The sequence below is a fragment of the Lentinus tigrinus genome (assembly GCF_003813185.1).
Source record: "Lentinus tigrinus ALCF2SS1-7 unplaced genomic scaffold L226scaffold_27, whole genome shotgun sequence".
NCBI lineage: Eukaryota > Fungi > Basidiomycota > Agaricomycetes > Polyporales > Polyporaceae > Lentinus > Lentinus tigrinus.
Genome location: NW_027137936.1, coordinates 37,936 through 56,101, shown reverse-complemented (window position 1 = coordinate 56,101; position 18,166 = coordinate 37,936). Strand labels below are relative to the sequence as shown.

Sequence of the window (18,166 nt, the reverse complement as noted above, 5' to 3'; positions counted from 1 at the left end):
CGCACCGAGACGCCGCCGACATATGGGTTTCCCTCGATCCCTCCCGCACTGCACGGCCAGTTCACGTACAACATGACTATCACGCTCCCCCCATTGTAAGACGCTTGTATTGTATCCCAGTCCCGTCATATGCCCTCAGCCTCGCTTCCGTTCTGCTCCACCCACCTGTCTGTCGACCCTGTTCTTGATCTTGTCGCTTATCATCCGCGCTGTTATGTTGTTGGTTATCTATCGCTCATCATCTTGGATCGGCTCATACATCCATACACAACCCCTGGATCTCCTCGCGCTCCTCGTTCTCGCACGCGCACGCGTCTGCAGTTAGTGCAGCACGTCATGTCAGCTCCGCATATCGCCAGTGTTTAGTGTTCACACCATCGCATCGGGTTGTCCAGTTCGTTGTTCGTTGTCCGTTCACCGTTATTAATGCCTCCTTCCCCGCTCACCCGCATACTTTGCCAGCTCGTGACACAGTTATATATCTCTTATTGGTATCGGCCAGAGCACCTCCCGCGCATTGTGTGCTGTCTGGACGTTTGGACGTAGTGTAGGGGCGTTGTATGGCATGTTGCGTTATCGGTACCCAGCCTCGTCAAGACCGTCGGAGATGCTGCCCAGGATCCGAGCAACGTAAGTCTCTGATTGTTAGTGTACTCGTCGAGTACTGTACATGTTCTCCCTATGTGCAATCACACTCACGCTTTTTTCCGTGTCGCATCTAGGTCGTCCCCTCACTGCACTCCTCGCTGCATGTACTTTGCCGCGGCGGTATGTGCGCGCAGCTGCACAGCGGCGTGTTTCAGGACACGCAGTTCTATTGGGCCCGAAACGCTGTGCCCAAGTCAACCCGCGCCGTCGCCGCTCGAGGGTTTGACAGATCCGGATGGTCGGAGGCTATGTACCTACGGAGCTCTCGCGGTTGGACCTTGAGCCTGAAGGGAATACGCGCGTACTGTTGCGTCCCTACTGCAAATTTGTCCCGCATACAAGCACAAGCCACATAGAAGATCAGGAAGACGGGACACTCATCACGGTGGGTCCATGTCGGCGCCCAGCGAGGGGCCCGAGTCGGAGTAAGGTTTGGGAGCACTGCACAGGATCCCGGGCGCGGTGGGGAGGCGGGGGCGCCGCGGACATCTAATGGCATCGAGCATCGGGCATCGGGTGAGTATCAGTACTTTATCAGTATTATACTGACGAGTCTATCATTCTTGCTTAACGTTGTTGCGCGCGTTGCCGGCGGTGGTGTTCGTCGGGTGAGATACTGGGGCTTGGCCCTTGGGTACATGTCATCCTGTCAGTAGGGTGAGAGTCGCGGCAACCGTTTACGAGTATGACGGTTGATCCATACTCGTCGGCGGAAGCAGCATGCGCAGCTGTGATACGCAACCTGAAAATGGCGGGCTGAGTCAACGTCCGGCACCACCGTCGTGGTGGGACGATGGATCCACGGGTACTGGCAGTTACTTAACCCCATCCACTCGTGGTGAGTGAAATACCATACAGTGCGTGGTATGTATCATCACGCGTTTGGGTGTATGATAGACTTTTCTGACTGCGTCACGTAGGACAGTGCCCGAGGTTATCTGGTGTGTCCCCCGATTTGGCGGTATGTAACACGGGCTCCTCGCGACGGACCGGTCCACAGCCGGGAGCACTGCGCACAGTTGGCTAGCGACGGAACTTAACCTTTCAGGCTACTGGCCAAAGTGTCTGCGCAACGTAGCGAGGGTAATCCACTGCAGCACGGCGGCCGAGTGCAGAGAGGGAGAGAGGTGGCGCACCGTTGTCTCGTGTACGCATCACCGCGCTGCCCGGCCGTCTCATCGGTAAGCCCTTGGTGTCTCATCGTGATGTCTTTTGCCCCACTACCCTGCCGGTACCCGAATACTGACCAAGGAAAATGCAGGCTCAAAATCAGTCGATGAGACAACAGGTAAGTACTTTTAGGTGTCCTCGGATATTCCGGCCGCACTCTGTGCAGTTGTAAGTACACCACACTCTTGATGCCCCCTGCCAGGTGATGATCTACACGTCTTGGACTGTATTGTTGAAGTATAGCGTGCACCGTAACGTACTGCCGACGCGTACATATGCCACTTCCCCAGAGCCACCCACTCAGAGTCTTATGAACGGCTAACCGCGTAGCTAACAAAAGCTGCTATCGATATCACGCAGACAAAAACAACGGACCCCGGAGCGCACACAACAAGAGGAAGCCCGTGTATGGCATCAAACCACACGCTAGCTGCTTACTTACAGTAGTTGCCGACGCTCGTGCTCGTATAGTCCAAGCTAGAGGGAGGGAATGACGGCATGACGGCATAGCTCGTCTCGCCTCTGAGCTTGAGCTCGGCACTAAATCACTCGAGGGCGATGCACGATGACGCATTTCAGTGCATTTGACTATTAGTGCGCATAGATGGTGTAGTACTCTACATACATACATAGGAGTTCAAGCTCAAGCTCGGGTTTCAAATTTCACGAGCCAGTGGAAGGAAGGCTGCTCGGTTAGTCGGAGCTTGCACGACAGCGTTGGCCAGTCACCACCCCATGCACAACTTTGAGTTCCCTGTCCCACTGTGGTCCGTTGACAGGTCCACGGCCGCTACACATCAATCGCCCGGTCGGATGTGTGCATGCATTGGCGCAACGCCAGGACGTATAGGACTAGAATGGAAGGCGGCAAGACAGCACTACAGGAGGCTCTGGAGAGAAGACGACCGATCTGCAATCGATCGCCCCCGCCGGGGGGACCTGAGACATCCGCACGAGGCAGCTGGGCGACAGCGACCGTCGTGACCTCAGACCACGGAACGCGTCGGCCCATCGCCAAGCCAAGCCACCATCGCGCGTTCCTGCCCTAATACTTGGCTTGTAGGTGCGTGTGGGTCCCGCCTGCGATCCTGACTCCTGAGCCGAACAGCGGCGTGCCCCCTCTGGCTAAGTTAGCAGGGAGGGTTGGCGCGGAACTGCCAATACCTTCAAGTCGCTACCTTGGGTTTGCTATGCCGCCGAGTCTAGGGATGTCTTGGGACGAGCTGGAGGCGGGTTAGCGTGGGTGGCTTGGGTGGCACTTACGTCTCAGACATGTAGTATTGTGGTGGAGGTATTGGTATTGTAGTAGGCGAGTCCGAGCCAAGCAAGGCTAGAGATATGGCTAGCTCGGGGGCGGACGCGGCTCTACTAGCGGCGAGATAGAAGCCCCAGATGCGCGTACAAGCGTTGCGCGTGCAGATTGAGATAGTTCGGACTAGTGGCCGTTCGGGCGAGTCGTGTCGGGAATGAGGCCGAGGGAAGCTGAGAAGGCTCGGCCAGAAGGATGGCGTGAGGGCGGACTCGGACAGACGTTCAATCGCATGTCGCGCGAGGTTTTGTATCCCAGTAGACGATAAGGGCGATGTCAGGAGATGGGCTTGTTCTGCTCTCTGCTGACTTGCTGGGTATATGTCTGCTCGGTATGGGACGGCGTGTGGTTGGACGCTCAGGCACGATTTTTCCGTGTGGACAGGCTAGGGTCGAGCGGTAGTGCGGGTGGTGGTGGGACGACTTGAGGGGCGTCTGGTGGGGAGAAAAGGCCGGTGAGCTGAGCGCGAAGGACCGGGATTGGCTAGGTCGCCGCTGGTTGTCCATGCTCGAGCGGGGTGTTAGAGATAGAATGTTATGGTGCGTTCTCGATGTCCGTATCACTGTTAGATATCTCCCACGAGAAATGATAGGCAGCTCACGAATTGCAGATAGAAGAACGCGAAGGCGGTCCAGCCGACGGCGTTGGGCGGTCGACTACTCAGCAGCACGCCTGCAGATAGCAAATACTCGCTGATTGCGACGATGAATGCATCTACAGTAGACGACGAGATGACCACAAACAGGCCATGGACCGTCCTCTTCATGGCATGGACGGTGCATTGCACCATTGAGCGTGGATGCCCATCGATGAATTGGGCGGAGCGGCAGATTCGAAAGAGCGGGGCATGCAGTCGGGATAGGTTCGGACTAACGTTCACACGCGAAGATGCCACAGTTGACGTACATCTTTACTGCGAATTTGGCAGGCGGCTCGTCCAGAGTGCTCCCTGGGCTCCGTCTGCTCCGCCTTGAGGCGGACTACGCGGAGATTAGCCCCGTTCCTGGCGCGCTAGAACTTGTAACAGAAGACTCGCGGAGCACGCTCGTCACTCCTAACCTTGCGCCCGGTGGGGTGCACTCGGCTGAACATGCAAGGATGCTGTCGAAGAGGAGGGAGAGCATGCAATGACGAGCGGACCGGGACGTGTGGTTGATTGATGATTGACAGCGGAGTCGGAGGGCGAGACGCCAGGAGGATGAGACGATTTCCGCGGTCGGAAGGGGCCATGGACACAAAGCGTCAAGGCGAAACAGCGTCCGGTGAGTATTGCACTGCGGCATGGGATGATCGGAGCTCCTGAGGAGGTGGTCTGACTTGTGGAAATGAAGACAGGGTTTAGTGTGGCATGGGACGGAGACAATACGCGCAGAACAATAGGCCCTGGTCAGATGCGGGGGTGCTTGTAGCTCGGGCGGAGCACAGAGAGCAAACACATCTATGCCAAAGTCAGTAGAGCGAGGCAGGGGCCGCTTGAGGACACGGAGGAGAGTCAAGAGCCGTCGGGAGGACGCAGAGGACGGAACGGGCGAGCGCTTGTCCGGTGATCTGGGAAGGCAGGAGCGATGCCATATAAGGGAATGGGATGATGAGTTATTAGCCGGAGGAATAATTGGAGGCGATCGTCCCACCTCTCGTCCCTTCCTCTCGACCCCCACCGACCAACGACCCCGGCCCTCGTCGTCGTTGTCTCCGTCGGCCCCGTCTTCATCGACGTCCCCACTGCCGGCGCGTTCATCCGCGTCGCGCGCCCTCTCTCCCCGTAGACGAACTCTAGTGCGCGCTCCGTGCAGGACGGTACAAGGTCTGTAACGCCCTCCACGTCTCGTCTCTCTCGTACGACGCAGCCCGTCTATCCGTGCTGACATCGCCTTCTCGTCTTTGTCTCAGCTCACCCAACACCTGCTAATACCACACCCTAGACTGTTTATTCCCTCCATTTATTGGCCTGCACTCGCGTTTCGTCTCCGTACCCACCTTCCTATCCCCCACAGTCCGCCAAAATGCGTGCCATACTCCGGCCGTTGTCTACCCACACCGTCTTTTCTCCCATCGAGACGATAGTCTCTGTCTTCGTCCTTGCAACCCTCGCCTACTTCCACATCCTCTCGGGCATTAAGCACTCATCCTTCTTCGCCGCGTCACACCCACCTGCTCTCCGGCCCGCGTACGCGCGACTCACAAACGGAGAATGGGTAGCCGTCACCAAGCATGATTGGGCCGAGGCGTGGAAACATGGCGGCCATGACGCGTTGGAGTTGCAGCAGCTCGTCTTCACCCTCGACGAGAAGTCGCATTCGGTAAGTGTCCTCTCCCTTCCGCAGTCGTTCCGAACGTGGCATCCTCCTTCGTCACCTCTTCGCGCATACAGTTCGCACCTAATTCATATTTGGTATCGCTGCTCCAGGTCGCTCCTCTCGATGCCACCCCTGTCGCGCAGCACCTCGTGTCCACCCTACCAGCTCTCTCCGGCAAGGCGTATTCGTCCGTCTGCCATGTTCCCGGCTCGAACGCGTCCGACTCCTGCTTCATCAGCGTGTCCGAGCCTGGTGCGGCTCCCTCTCTCACTCTCTCGTTCAAGCCTGGCACTCGCGAGGACTGGCTCGGAGCCCTCCGACGGGAGAAGACCATCCAAGTTGACGATGTCAAGTATGATGTCGATGCCGGAAAGCGTCAGGAGAGCATTGGCGAGATGAAGAGCACCAAGTGGGTTGCGTACGCTCTCAGTGCACTCGTGCTGCGCTTTTGGGAGCTCACCAAGGTATGTGCGCATTGTTGTGGTGCTGATGCATCATCGTCCTGAACTCGTCATAGAAAGCGGACTCTCTCGACATTCTCGTCGTGCTCACTGGCTACATCCTCATGCATGTGACGTTCGCGAGGCTATTCCTGTCCTCTCGTGCCTTGGGTTCGAACTTCTGGCTTTCCACCGGCATCTTCTCATCCGCAATCATCTCCTTCCTCTTCACGCTTCCCCTCTGCCGATCTTTGGACATCCCCCTTGATCCTATCGCGCTCACCGAGGCGCTTCCCTTCCTCGTTTGCACGGTCGGATTCGACAAGCCCCTTCGTCTCGCTCGGGCAGTCATGGCGCACCCTCAGATGCTCAAGCCCCAGCAGGACGGCCGGATGAAGGCTGCTGGCGACGTCATCTTGGAGGCACTCGACCGCGTTGGTAATGTCATCCTCCGCGACTACGCCCTTGAGATTGCGGTTCTGTTCGTTGGCGTCAACAGCCGCGTCGGTGGATTGAAGGAGTTCTGCTCTGTCGCTGCCGTTGCTCTGGCCATGGATTGTCTGATGACCTTCACGCTGTACACGGCTGTGTTGACCATCATGGTCGAGGTGAGTCGAGTTCAGTTCCTGCTCCAGCCACTCGAGCATAAGCGCTCTTGTGACGGAAGGCGCTTACATGATTTTCGTCACGTGCCTGGTGCTCCTCTCCGAGCCGCGGCGGGAGCTGGACTGCACCTCGTTATGTTGCGTCCATGAGCTGCTTTCTAACGCTTCTACCACCAGGTCCGTCGCGTCAAGAAGGTTCGTGATATGTCGCGTTCTAGGTCCAGTTCCATCACCGCCGTCAAGGCCAACGGTGCACCAGTTCGTGGTGCGCTCTCCCGCTCGAACAGCAAGCAGACTATTGCCGTCGAGGCCCCGAAGAGCATGTCCCAGCGAGCGACCAACTCTGTGATCGGTGTCAAGGGCTCCTTCTTCAAGGATGATGAGAAGATGCGGGAAACTGAGGAGAATCCCATGGCGAGGCTGAAACTGCTTCTGGTGCGTCCACATTGCGGTAAGTGGCTGTGTACGTACTGACCAGTCTATCTCTTATTAGATCGCTTCTTTCCTCACGCTGCACATCCTGAACTTCTGCACGACCCTGACCCCTGCTACGGCCAACGCCCGCCACCAGAGACACCCCCTTCGGCCCGAGGCTGTCCCCGCGCCTCGCGTCGATATCACGAGTCCCGCCATCGCAAGTGTCCTGTCCACCCTCGCTGCCACCGCTAGCATCCCCACTACTGTGGATAGCCTTGAGCCTGTCGAGCTCATCGTCAAGGTTGCTCCCCCAGTCTACGTCCACGCGATCCCCACGGTCGCGCCACACGTCCATGCCGCCAACGCCACCACTGGTGAGGCCATTGAGAAGTTCATGTCCTCGTGGAGCTCCCTCGTCGGTGACCCGGTCATCTCCAAGTGGATCGTTGCTCTGCTCGCCATCAGCGTCGCTCTGAACGGGTATCTGCTCAAGGGTATCGCTGCTGGTTCGGGCCTTGCCGCCGTTCGTGCCGTTCGCAGCCAAGGTGTGCGTTTCCGCTCTCGCGCACGCTCTATCGTCCGCGTCGCAGAGGAGCCCGAGGAGAGGGAGGAGCACTCCCCTGCACCTGTGGTCATCATGGCGAGTGCGGCCCCGGCAGTCGCTCCCCCGGTTGCCGCCCCTATCGTAGAGCCCGAAGCACCCTCGTCTGTTCCCGCACCCCCGACCTCCGTCCTGAGTCGTCCTTTGAACCTTGATTCGATCGACAAGGCGCTCACCCAGCTCCCGATTCGCTCCCCTGCGCCCGTTGAGCCTATTACTCCCCAGACTCCCGAGGTCGAGCGCGAGGTTGAGGTCCGGTCGCTTGCGGAATGCGTGGACATCTTCGAGAACGGCCCTCGCCCCGTCTCGGTCGCTCTTAAGATGCTCAACGACGAGGAGGTCATCCTGCTGTGCCAGACTGGCAAGATCGCTGCGTATGCGCTGGAGAAGATGCTCGGCGACCTGGAGCGTGCTGTTCGCATCCGTCGTGCACTCATTTGTAAGTCACCGTCTGGTTGCGGTGTTGTGGATCTGGTGCTGACTGCATATCTCTCCAGCTCGCGCTTCTCGCACCAAGACTCTTGAGACCTCGCTCATCCCCATGAAGGGCTACGACTACTCGCGTGTCATGGGTGCCTGCTGTGAGAACGTCATCGGTTACATGCCCCTCCCGCTTGGTATCGCTGGCCCGCTCAAGGTCGACGGCGTCATGTACCCCATCCCGATGGCTACCGCTGAGGGCACCCTCGTCGCTTCGGCTTCTCGTGGCTGCAAGGCCCTCAACGCTGGCGGAGGTGTCACCACTGTCCTCACTGCTGACGGCATGACTCGTGGCCCCGCCATCGATTTCCCGTCCATCGTCCGTGCTGCCGAGGCCAAGGCGTTCATCGAGTCCGAGTACGGCTACGCTGCGATCAAGGAGGCGTTCGAGTCGACGTCGCGCTTCGCGCGTCTGCAGAAGATCAAGTGCGCGCTCGCGGGCCGGACGTTGTTTGTCCGCTTCGCGACGCGCACGGGCGACGCGATGGGCATGAACATGATCTCGAAGGCGACGGAGAAGGCGCTCGAGCTGCTCGCGCGCGAGTTCCCGGAGATGGTCATTCTCGCGCTCTCGGGCAACTACTGCACGGACAAGAAGCCCGCTGCGATCAACTGGATCGAGGGCCGCGGGAAGAGCGTCGTCGCCGAGGCCGTCATCCCCGGCAAGATCGTGAAGAGCGTGCTCAAGACGACGGTCGAGTCGCTGTGCAATGTGAACACGAAGAAGAACTTGATCGGGAGCGCGATGGCGGGCTCGGTGGGCGGGTTCAATGCGCATGCGGCGAACATCCTCACTGCGGTGTACTTGGCGACTGGTCAGGACCCCGCGCAGAACGTTGAGAGCTCGAATTGCATGACTCTCATGGAGCCGTGAGTTTTCTTTGCATCACCCAGGGTTGGAATCTCGTACTGATGATGTCGCCTCCAGGACGAACAACGGTGAGGACCTCCTCATGACCGTCTCGATGCCCTGTATCGAGGTCGGCACCGTCGGCGGCGGCACGATCCTCTCCCCCCAGCTGGCCGTGCTCGAAATGCTCGGCGTCGCAGGCGCGCACCCGACGAACCCCGGGCAGAACGCCCAGCAGCTCGCACGCATCATCGCCGCGGCGGTCATGGCCGGGGAGCTCTCGCTCATGTCCGCGCTCGCGGCGGGCCACCTCGTACGCGCGCACCTGGCGCACAACCGCTCGCAGCTGAACACGCCCATGCCCTCGCGGCCACATACGCCTGGGCTTGAGGAGGCGGAGAAGCAGCTGCAGCCGCAGTCGCAGCCGCAGTTCCCGCTCACCCCGAGCACGAGCGACGACCGGTCACCGTCGGGGTATGTCGTCGAGGCCAAGTGAGTGGACTGTTTGGTTTAGGGCTTTGGGCAAAGGGACCGTTGGATGTGTCGCTTGTCGCTTGTTGCTTGTTGCTTTCGGAGGATGGATCGCGCGCTGTTTCCGCTTTCGTCTTTCATGTTTCACCCGTTCGTTCGCTCGTTCGTTCGTCGACCGAACTGCTGTATTTATATACCTATAGTCGCACACGCACACATCTTTTCTGCCTTGCTCCCATCTTCCATCTTCCATCTCCATCATCTCCATCGTAACTTTGCATACCGCTTGGGTACCTAGTACTCACCGGCTCAACCGGTTCCCCGTTATATCCTAACAGTTAGCTCGCGTGGCGCGCACGCACACGCACACGACGATTAGTAGTACCTCCTCGCTATCCATACTCCACACATACACTGGTGTACGCTCGGCGCATGAATTGATGAATAGATTTCCATTGAAACCTCATTTTGTGTCGCTGGAAGGATGAGATTGCCGTTGGTCACCGGTCATTGCTAGATCCCAGCAAGGTGAACATTGTACGAGTACATTGAGCTCTATGTTTACAGGGCGGTATACAGGCGAGGATGTTTCTAGAAGGTCTTGCATGGTTTCCCTTGTACACTGTACAACCTTGCGATCCCTTTGTTAGCGCGAAGTGTTGAGTTCAGCAGGCATGTCCTTGCCGAAGAGTCCTCCCAGGAGGTTGTTGGCGGCCAGAGTAGCCATCCCGATACGAGTGTCCGTAGTCGCGCTGCCGATGTGGGGAAGGACGACACATCTGTAGGATCGTCTCCGTCAGCATCCACTCCATGCCTTGTAAATCGGTCAGGTCAGAGCCAACTCTCACCTTGGAGCCTTGACCAGCGGGTGATCCGCCCCGATCTTGGGCTCCCCCTCGACGACATCGATCCCAGCTCCATACAGCCATCCCTCATGCAACGCCTTCGCAAGCGCGTCCGAGTCCACCAGCGTCCCGCGCGCCGTGTTCACGAGCACAGCGCTCCTCTTCATCGCCCTCAAGAACTTCTCGTCCACAATATGGTACGTCGCCGGCCCCCCGGGGGCGAGCACGAACACGACGTCGCTCTCGCTTGCGAGCTCGGCGAGCAGCACGCGGCGGAGCTCGCGCACCCCATACTTGGCCGCGAGCGCGGCGTCCGCGGCGGGGTCGGCGGGCGTGGACGGGTTCGCGGCGTAGAGACAGTGCTGGAAGCCGAAGGGGACGAGGCGGGCGAGCGTCGCCTGCGCGATGCGCCCGAAGCCGATGAAGCCGGCGGTGCGTTTGGGCGAGGTGGAGGTCGTGCTGAGCTGGGGGCCGCAGAATGCGAAGGGGGACCAGACGAAGTTGGGCCACTGTGGTCAGGGTTAGAGGATCAACAAAGGGTCAGGTACTCGTGCTGTGCAGGAAAGAGGTTTCGGTACCTGTCCGGACTGGACGATCTCCGTGGTCTCTTTGGTGTTTCTGCCCGCCATGAGCGCCAGCATGATAGAGAGGTCGGCGACTATTGTGGTCGGTCAGCGGACATTGTAGAAGAAAGAATACAGTGTGCACATGCCTGCGTCTGTGAGGACGTCCGGTGTGTAGCCAAACCGAATGTTGCGCTTGGCCAGCTCCTTCAGGTCCGCGTGTTCTGGAGGGCGTCAGCGGGCGATATCGGGCAAAGACGTTGCGTTACGCATACCATAGCCGACGGACATGGTCGAAACGACGCGCAAAGACGGGCCTGCTGCATCGAAGAGCTCTGCGTCAAGCTAAAATAACATTCAGATTGTGCGTCGAGTAAGAATAAAGTAGTCCTTCTTACTCGCCTTCTCGGACAACATGACAAGAATGCCAGAGGCACCGGCAGCGTTTTCGAGCAACCATTTGCGGTCGCAAACGCTGTTATGTGGCCAAACAACAACCTATACCGCGCTTTAGTGCCATGATTGACCATCATGACCAGTATCGCTCACGTCTAGCTCCTTGTTGTCGAGAAGCAACGGCATAACATCTGGTCCCAAGTCGCGAGAAACGACGACCTTGAGCTTGTTAGACATTGTGGTAAATTGGCGGAAGTGAGATGCAATGGATCCGAGCCGTTCGCTGGGAGATGCTACAGACTGTTGTGAGCGTGCAGAAGATACCATGCCCGTCCGACTGGGGAAAGAACTGTGTCGCTGATCATGGCCTTATAGTCTCGGCCGCGGCCCGGCGCTCGGGCCGGAAAACCCCGTGCACCGCCACAATATGGAAGAGACATATTCGGACAACAATGTCGTTTTCTTTTCTGGTTCGTTCACTTACTTGATTCCGCTTGGCAACTGAACAACTAACAAGTCCGACAAATGCGCTGCGGCCGTAAGCAGAGATACCTTTATGCATTGCACGCGAATGCAGTGCGGAGTTGGGACCACTATTGTCGCCTCCGGTAGCTATGGCTGGCGAACAACGTGGTTCTCTCACCGGTTTGTGCAACAATACTGCTTATAAGGCCACAAGACACGCGAGGATCGACAAGCTTTTTACCCTTCACCGGGAACACCATGAGCAAAATGACAGTTTGCGGGACTACGACAGCCATATATACCGCAGAAGCTCCCAGCCGCCTTCCTTTTCGGCACCACTCGCTTCTTCTGACAGCCATGCCATCCCGCACTCTCCAGCTCCCTGATGCCATACCCACTGAGCTATGGGAACTTATTTTGTGCGAGCTCTCTGTCGAAGAGCTCTCGGAGTGCATGTTGGTGAGTCTGACTGATTTTGTGCCGACGTGTCGACCACTCATCGTTCCCAACCACCTGTCCAGGTCTGTCGGAAGTTCGCGGAGATCATCGTATACCAACGTCTACGATATAACAGCAAGCTCCACGACAATGCATTAGTCGACGGCGAAGATTCTGACGCGTCTCTGCGAGTGCGCCTCGATAAGCTCCGTCGTTACCATCGCGCGTGGGAGCAGCTGGTGTTCCCTATGGATGGAGGTAAAGAGTTGGTTCGCTCCGTCTCCAGCCACATACATACAGCTCCGGCGCCCATAGTTCTACCCTCGGGCTGGATAAGCATGATGGATACGGAAGGCGGGCTCTTGTTCGTGAGAGTACCAGCAGTGTCGAGCTCGACCGAGCCTCCACGCCACAACGGGTGGTTCTTCGCTCATCGCCTCCCCGCCTCCCTGTTCCCTGACTACAACTCGTACCGCTTCGATCCTTCCCAAGACCTCGTGGTACTTCTCACTGAAAGCCAACATGGACGATGTTGGTAAGTAACTTCTTCTTGTTCGGGCATAATGGACCCTCACAATACAATTCTCAGCGACGTCCATGTACGGTCTATGGCGACGGGGCTGCAGCACCCTAAGGCTCAACATTCAACCCTCGACAGAGGCGAGGAGCCTATCATGGAACCAAGCAGCTTCCGGATCCATGAAGATCTCTGTGCCGTGCTTGCGCTAAAGGACCCGATGAGCGACGAGCGCGTCCTCCACGTGTGGGACTGGGAGACCGGACACCTCCTACTTGTAAGTGCCACCCTACTCTCTCACCTCCATCCACACCGACTGGTGACACACTTGCATCGCCAGGTCCAGTCCGGTTTCCACGCCTGGGGCGACATCATCTCCTTCCTCGGCGACCGCACCCTCCTCATCGTCCACGACGAGTGCCTCCAGCTCCACTACTTCGACGACGACGGCGAAGTGCACACCACGACGCTTGCGCTCCCGAGCTTCCAACAAGAGGCCATCCAGGTCTGGACGACCGTCTCCCAGCCATATGCGCAGGCCGAGCCCGGCCGCGCGTTCGCGTGCGACCCCGCGTCCGAGGTCGTCGTCATCAACATGGTCCGCGGGACCGGGAGCGAGGACCAGACGCAGGTCAAGTCGTCCATCCTGCTCATCGTCCGCGTCGCGTCCCTTCTCAAGCACGCGGACGCGGGCATCGGCGAGGACTCGCTGACTCTGTCGTGGGAGGAGTGGGGCCCGGAGTGCAGTCGGTTCTTCCGCGTGCCCGATACGTGCTCGTGGGAGGCCCCGACGACGTTTGGCCGGCGCGTGCTCATCCCGTACTACCGTGACGGCGAGGCGATCCTTGCGGTGCTTGATTTTGACGTGGATGGGGAGCATGTCGGGACCCCGACGTATGAGACGTCCGAGGGGTGGGCGATGTCGTTGTCCAAGGCCCCGGTGCTGGAGGACTACTCGCAGTGGTTGGAGGAGGATTGCAAGCTTGTGAAGTCGGAGGTACCGTGCAGGATACGGTGCAGAAGGCTACACAACCTCCCTGCGCGGCTCGTTGGCGCGTCGCTGTTAGAGAATGGGTTCTTGCTGAAGGTCAGTCCCCCAAGTCATCCTCATTGGATGTCTGTCGTTCTGATGTCTTGCTCCTCCCTCTTTCAGGTCGCTGACGAAAACCAGTGTGACTACGTTACGATGATGTTGAACTTGTAAGCAAGACCTGTTAGCCCACCACGAGCACCCAGGCGGTGCAACGACCATGTATGACCTGAAATTATGCATCTTAGTATGACCTGTAGCACAAATACAGTAGGGTAGACCTTGGCTCGTCCATCGTGTTTACTACTGGACATTCATGTATGCTTGTATGCGCTAATACTACACTTGTATGACATGCGACTGAGGAGGGAGAAAATGCTGAGAATACAGAAGTACAGAAGTATAGTACGATATACTGAACACGTCCATCAACGAAACGGAGAGGAATGCAACTATTGTACGACAGCAGACAGATAGGATGTGATGCGAAGAATGCCTTTATCTGGGAGACATGTGCAGAAATGTCCAGGAACGACCACAGCTGTAACAGGATCAAGATCGTAAGAGCATCCGTAACTCGTTAGCTCTTGACCGAAGACGACGACGAAGGCATGTCCTCCGCGATAGCGGGACTGTATGCGCGCGGAGGGGACGCCGGAGACTCGCCCCGACTCAAGCGACCCACAGGCGACAAGTCTCGTATTGGGCTCTTCCTCGTATACGCTTGGCGTGCGTGTCTGACGTGCTGGTGATATGCGACTGGTAATGTAGGCTCAGACTGCGCCCGGATATGATCACGAGGGTCATCGTCATCGGTGTCGTTCGGAGTGTCAGCATGGGAGCCGGTGTCGAAGACGGAATGGTGACGTTGGGGCGGTCGCTGTGCGGCGGTAATAGATGCGAGGGCGTCACGGTCCGCGAGAGCGGAGAGGGCCTTCTCCGCCGATGTCACAAGGCGCTTGAATGAACCTGGAGCAGCCTCGTGTTAGCGAACTGGTACAAGGAGATGGAGAGGAAACTCACGTTCAAGACTTAGCATGAACAATGTCTATCCGTGTCGGTCAGTAGATAGCCAGGCGGGGAGTGCCGTACTGCTCACCTTTCTCGCGTCCTCGTCCTGGAGAATCTCGCCCCTAACCCTATCATTGATGCCCTCCATGTTGCACAGCTCATCCAAGAGGTTGCGCATGTCCGGTGGGATCCTCAAGTTTCCATTCTCACCATCCGCATCACCGCCTTCTAGCGGATTGGTGCTATCCGCGCGGCCAGAGACCAAGAACTGCATGTAGTCATGGAACTCCCTTGACATGCGGATGATCTCCCCCGGAAGCGTCTCGAGAGCGCGCTGCGAGATCTCCTGCGACTCCTTGAGGCGTTCCCCGATTGCTTTCGGTTCGGCATGCGGCTGATGCCCGTTCGCAGAGCCGTTCGCTGGCTTCTCCGCGCCCGTCGTGGATGGCCTGTTGAGGACGGGCCGGGGCCGCTGTTTGCCTTCCTGCAGCTGATTCTTTCGGTACTTCGTGACGGCGTTGTCGAACGTGCGGGAGTGGAGCGCGCTCTTATAGCGGGAGGACCCGCCCTCTTGTAGGACTGACGAGTGCTCGATTAGAGATGCGTGCTTCGATTCAGCAATGGCACGTACCGGACACCAGGATCGTTAGGGTGCCCACGCCGAACAAAGCCCAGACGACGAAGACGGACCGGCCCGCTGGTGTTTTGGGCGAGTAGTCGCCGTAGCCGGTGGTACTGAAGGCCACGAAACCTACGAAGTGTTACTTGGGCACGAGAGCACAATACGATGCTGAAACTTACAGAAGTACATGGCGGTCCCGTACGACCATCCTTCCGTCACACAGAAGATCCCAGATCCGATCTAGCAATAAGCCAACGTTAGTAGCTGATCCGCGTGCCATCATGGTGGAGTGCTTACAGTCCAGAAGAGGAAGAAGAGTAACCAAGCTATCGCGGTCTGAATCGCCAGTCAGCATGGAGCAGCTTCGCAACAGACCGGCGAGACGATACCTTGACATAGTAAGCCTTCTTCTCCTCCGCCTCCATGTCGGCTCTGAACTTCTCATACGTCCAGGTAGACCGTTGGTGCGCCCCACGGGAGAAATCTCTCAACCACCGAGCAGAAGAGTGCTTCCGGGTGTCCATGAACGACGCGCCGAGACCGTGACTTTGCCGCTGGCTCTCACTACTGTGCACGTTGGAGGATGCGCGATGAGGGAGCTCTGGGCCGTCTCTGGTCGAATGGTGCCGGTGGCCGTGGTGTGAGGCCTGGCGTGATAGGCCGGGTGCGTGCGCATGAGACCCGGCAACAGCGATAGCGAACTTGGTCAGCATGGCCGACATCCGCCCTACCTGTGCATGCGTCGGTGTCTGTGGATGCGCCGGCCAACCGCTCACAATCGTCTCGTGGAAGGCGTGGACGGCGTGCGTCTGAGCCAGAGCAGGGACGGTGCCCCCGTTGGGCTGGGCATGACCCGGAAGCCCGCTGACATCCTGGTCAGCATCGCCGTTCGGCTCGTCGACTTGCCTGTCCTCGATGTTGAGGAACATTTCCAAGGGTACCCCAGCCTCCAGAGCGGCCTCCTCGAGCTGTGCGCTGGTAAGCGCCTCGACGTTCAGATGCTGCTTGCGATGTCCGCCAAAGACGGACTCCATGGACTGCATCGTCGCTGTCCGCTTGATGGTGGTCCCGACGCGCTTGAAGAACGGTACCTTCACGCCGTTAGGGAATAGGCCCAGAAGATGTGCGCTTGCATCCTTCTTCTGAACGTGGGGCTTCTCATCGGGGACGTAGATCGGCTTTCCCGCCTCCCGAAGGCGGAACTCGACTGCGCGCTGCCAGCGAGCTTCCCAACGACGGAAGCGCCGGGCTTCACGCCTGCGCTGCCGCACATTGCGCAAACGCCGTCTATAGCCGATCTCGAGGCCTTCCAGGATTGTCTCGCGGCACATTGCGATAGCCACGCCAAGGTTGACGACACCGATGGAGATGTAGAAGCAGATAAAGACACGTGCGCCGGTGGAGTGCGGGACAATGTCACCGAAGCCGATAGTCTCGATAGAAACGACGGTGAAGTAGAGACCGTCGACGAAGGATAGGTCGATAAGGAACGAATTGATGAGGGCACCCAAGGCGACGTAGACAAGCAGAACAATAACAATTATCATGAGTGCACGTTGCTTGCGAGTTAACCCGCTGCCTGAAGAACGTGTTAGCCAAGCGGGATGATGGCGCTCGGACAGATGACGTACCTCGTTTAGCAAAGTCTGGTGTCCGTATGAGGTCGACAATCAGGCTGATATTCGTGATAGAAGACGCGATAGTGGAGCAGAGAGTCAACCAGTAGGCTTCACCATAAGTGAAACCATCATCGAACCGATGTTCCACGCCAAAGACGGTGACCGCGATTATGTTGATTATATCTGCTCAAGAATTTTGAGGGAGGGTACGTCATCTCCCAAGGAGAATGCTTACCGTGGCTAGTAAGGAAGACGATGCAGAGTAAGGTGACTGTTTGAACACGTTTCTCCAGGAACCGCAGGATGAGGCTGATATTTGCAATGAGGGCGCATGCGATCGAGAAGGCTAGGCCGATCTCGAGAATTGCAGGGTTAGGTTTCGTCTCCACGGTCTGGTTGTTCTCCGTCCTGATATACCAACGCTCCGTCAAACCTGGTATCTCGAGGAGGATGGAGAATGGTATGACGATGCCCGAGATGATTGGTGTCCAGCGGTAGTTGGGGACGAAGCCTTCGATGTCGTTCATCTGGTCAGAAGGCCAAACATACGCCTTGATTCTGGCGAAGAGCGACGGCGATGATACAGCGAGGTCGACGGAGGAATTGTTTGCGTGAGCGGGCTCGGAGAAGGCGGCGCGAGTGACATTAGAGTATACGCGGCGGATGCGGCGATGGGGAGTGTTGGTTGTGAGTACATCATGAGAAGCGCGATCGTGACCGTCGTCAGAGTTGTCGTGGTCGAGTTCGTCCTGGCTGGAGCGCTCGGAGTGTTCGCGGATGGCCTTCTCGGGGTCATAGGGGTCAGTGTACCTGCGAAGGCGGTCGCCCAATAGCAGACTAGGCAGAAGTAGAGCGAAGATACCCATGATTATGGGAGGTCAACAGAGGATGGGGAGGGTACAAGGAGTACGTCCGGGGTGCGGGCAGTCTAGATAGCGGGGCTAAACTTAACTGTTCCGGAATCGCAGGTAAGCGAGGGTACGAACCTCGTTGGGTCCTCATGTGCTTATATGGTTACGAAAAGAAGCTCAGTAGCGAGAACTGCTTGGTTCTTGGGGAAGGGCGTGAAAACTCGGGACTCGGGACGCTTGCTTGACAATGCCAGAATCGCGGAAGGTCCGAAGACAGCTGCCAGTTGGGATCTGGGTCACTCGGCCTGCCGCTCCAACCGAAGGTTCATCTCTAGTGAAGCCCGGCTCAGGAACGTAACCCTCATGGAAGGAGAGTAGTACTCACTGTGGGCGTAGAACGACGGCTCTGGCTCTGATGAAGGTGAGGGTATGGTGCAGAAAGAGGAGCGCCAGATGACCGACATTTGGCCGCGCGCGCGTAAATCGCCACAGCTCCGGCAACAAGCGTCTCTCTGTCCAGT

At 57.9% G+C, this 18,166-nt stretch overlaps 4 protein-coding genes across 4 annotated transcripts; 2 read left to right on the top strand and 2 right to left on the bottom strand.

Moving 5' to 3' along the window:
• The first annotated feature begins 4,847 nt into the window (after nucleotides 1-4,847).
• L226DRAFT_537730 (3-hydroxy-3-methylglutaryl-coenzyme A reductase) lies at nucleotides 4,848-9,722 on the top strand. The gene is made up of 8 exons (XM_067681367.1): nucleotides 4,848-4,931; nucleotides 5,018-5,427; nucleotides 5,535-5,888; nucleotides 5,942-6,472; nucleotides 6,647-6,904; nucleotides 6,963-7,926; nucleotides 7,985-8,837; nucleotides 8,896-9,722. The coding sequence occupies exons 2-8, from the start codon at nucleotides 5,131-5,133 to the stop codon at nucleotides 9,311-9,313; spliced, it is 3,675 nt and encodes a 1,224-aa protein (XP_067532278.1). The 5' UTR covers nucleotides 4,848-4,931; nucleotides 5,018-5,130; the 3' UTR covers nucleotides 9,314-9,722.
• Nucleotides 9,723-9,759: 37 nt separating this feature from the next.
• On the bottom strand, nucleotides 9,760-11,422 carry L226DRAFT_537729 (uncharacterized protein). Its single transcript, XM_067681366.1, has 7 exons — nucleotides 11,246-11,422; nucleotides 11,099-11,194; nucleotides 10,972-11,041; nucleotides 10,846-10,920; nucleotides 10,712-10,791; nucleotides 10,137-10,642; nucleotides 9,760-10,067 (listed from the first exon to the last, which is right to left on the bottom strand). The coding sequence occupies exons 1-7, from the start codon at nucleotides 11,327-11,329 to the stop codon at nucleotides 9,935-9,937; spliced, it is 1,044 nt and encodes a 347-aa protein (XP_067532277.1). The 5' UTR covers nucleotides 11,330-11,422; the 3' UTR covers nucleotides 9,760-9,934.
• Nucleotides 11,423-11,914: 492 nt separating this feature from the next.
• L226DRAFT_573657 (uncharacterized protein) lies at nucleotides 11,915-13,716 on the top strand (the record flags this gene model as incomplete). Its single annotated transcript, XM_067684900.1, has 5 exons — nucleotides 11,915-12,016; nucleotides 12,079-12,530; nucleotides 12,585-12,789; nucleotides 12,853-13,599; nucleotides 13,666-13,716. 5 exons carry the CDS (start codon nucleotides 11,915-11,917, stop codon nucleotides 13,714-13,716), a joined length of 1,557 nt encoding a protein of 518 aa, XP_067532276.1.
• A 42-nt stretch (nucleotides 13,717-13,758) lies between these two features.
• Nucleotides 13,759-18,067, bottom strand: L226DRAFT_491051 (uncharacterized protein). The gene is made up of 11 exons (XM_067677336.1): nucleotides 18,031-18,067; nucleotides 17,781-17,976; nucleotides 17,030-17,722; nucleotides 16,807-16,977; nucleotides 15,565-16,754; nucleotides 15,473-15,511; nucleotides 15,355-15,415; nucleotides 15,185-15,304; nucleotides 14,642-15,132; nucleotides 14,566-14,590; nucleotides 13,759-14,511 (listed from the first exon to the last, which is right to left on the bottom strand). The coding sequence occupies exons 3-11, from the start codon at nucleotides 17,658-17,660 to the stop codon at nucleotides 14,123-14,125; spliced, it is 3,117 nt and encodes a 1,038-aa protein (XP_067532275.1). The 5' UTR covers nucleotides 17,661-17,722; nucleotides 17,781-17,976; nucleotides 18,031-18,067; the 3' UTR covers nucleotides 13,759-14,122.
• Between the last annotated feature and the right edge of the window lie 99 nt (nucleotides 18,068-18,166).

Excerpts from the sequence above, each read along its gene's own strand:
- L226DRAFT_537730 (XM_067681367.1), top strand. The coding sequence starts at position 5,131 with ATGCGTGCCATACTCCGGCCGTTGTCTACCCACACCGTCTTTTCTCCC. Across the intron at positions 5,889-5,941 it reads GCTTTTGGGAGCTCACCAAG|AAAGCGGACTCTCTCGACAT; the intron begins GTATGTGCGCAT and ends AACTCGTCATAG. Across the intron at positions 7,927-7,984 it reads CATCCGTCGTGCACTCATTT|CTCGCGCTTCTCGCACCAAG; the intron begins GTAAGTCACCGT and ends ATATCTCTCCAG.
- L226DRAFT_537729 (XM_067681366.1), bottom strand. The coding sequence starts at position 11,329 with ATGTCTAACAAGCTCAAGGTCGTCGTTTCTCGCGACTTGGGACCAGAT. Across the intron at positions 11,195-11,245 it reads TCGACAACAAGGAGCTAGAC|GTTGTTGTTTGGCCACATAA; the intron begins GTGAGCGATACT and ends AGCGCGGTATAG. Across the intron at positions 11,042-11,098 it reads TTGTCATGTTGTCCGAGAAG|CTTGACGCAGAGCTCTTCGA; the intron begins GCGAGTAAGAAG and ends ATGTTATTTTAG.
- L226DRAFT_491051 (XM_067677336.1), bottom strand. The coding sequence starts at position 17,660 with ATGGGTATCTTCGCTCTACTTCTGCCTAGTCTGCTATTGGGCGACCGC. Across the intron at positions 15,133-15,184 it reads CCTAACGATCCTGGTGTCCG|TCCTACAAGAGGGCGGGTCC; the intron begins GTACGTGCCATT and ends AGCACTCGTCAG. Across the intron at positions 14,591-14,641 it reads AGGACGAGGACGCGAGAAAG|ACATTGTTCATGCTAAGTCT; the intron begins GTGAGCAGTACG and ends CGACACGGATAG.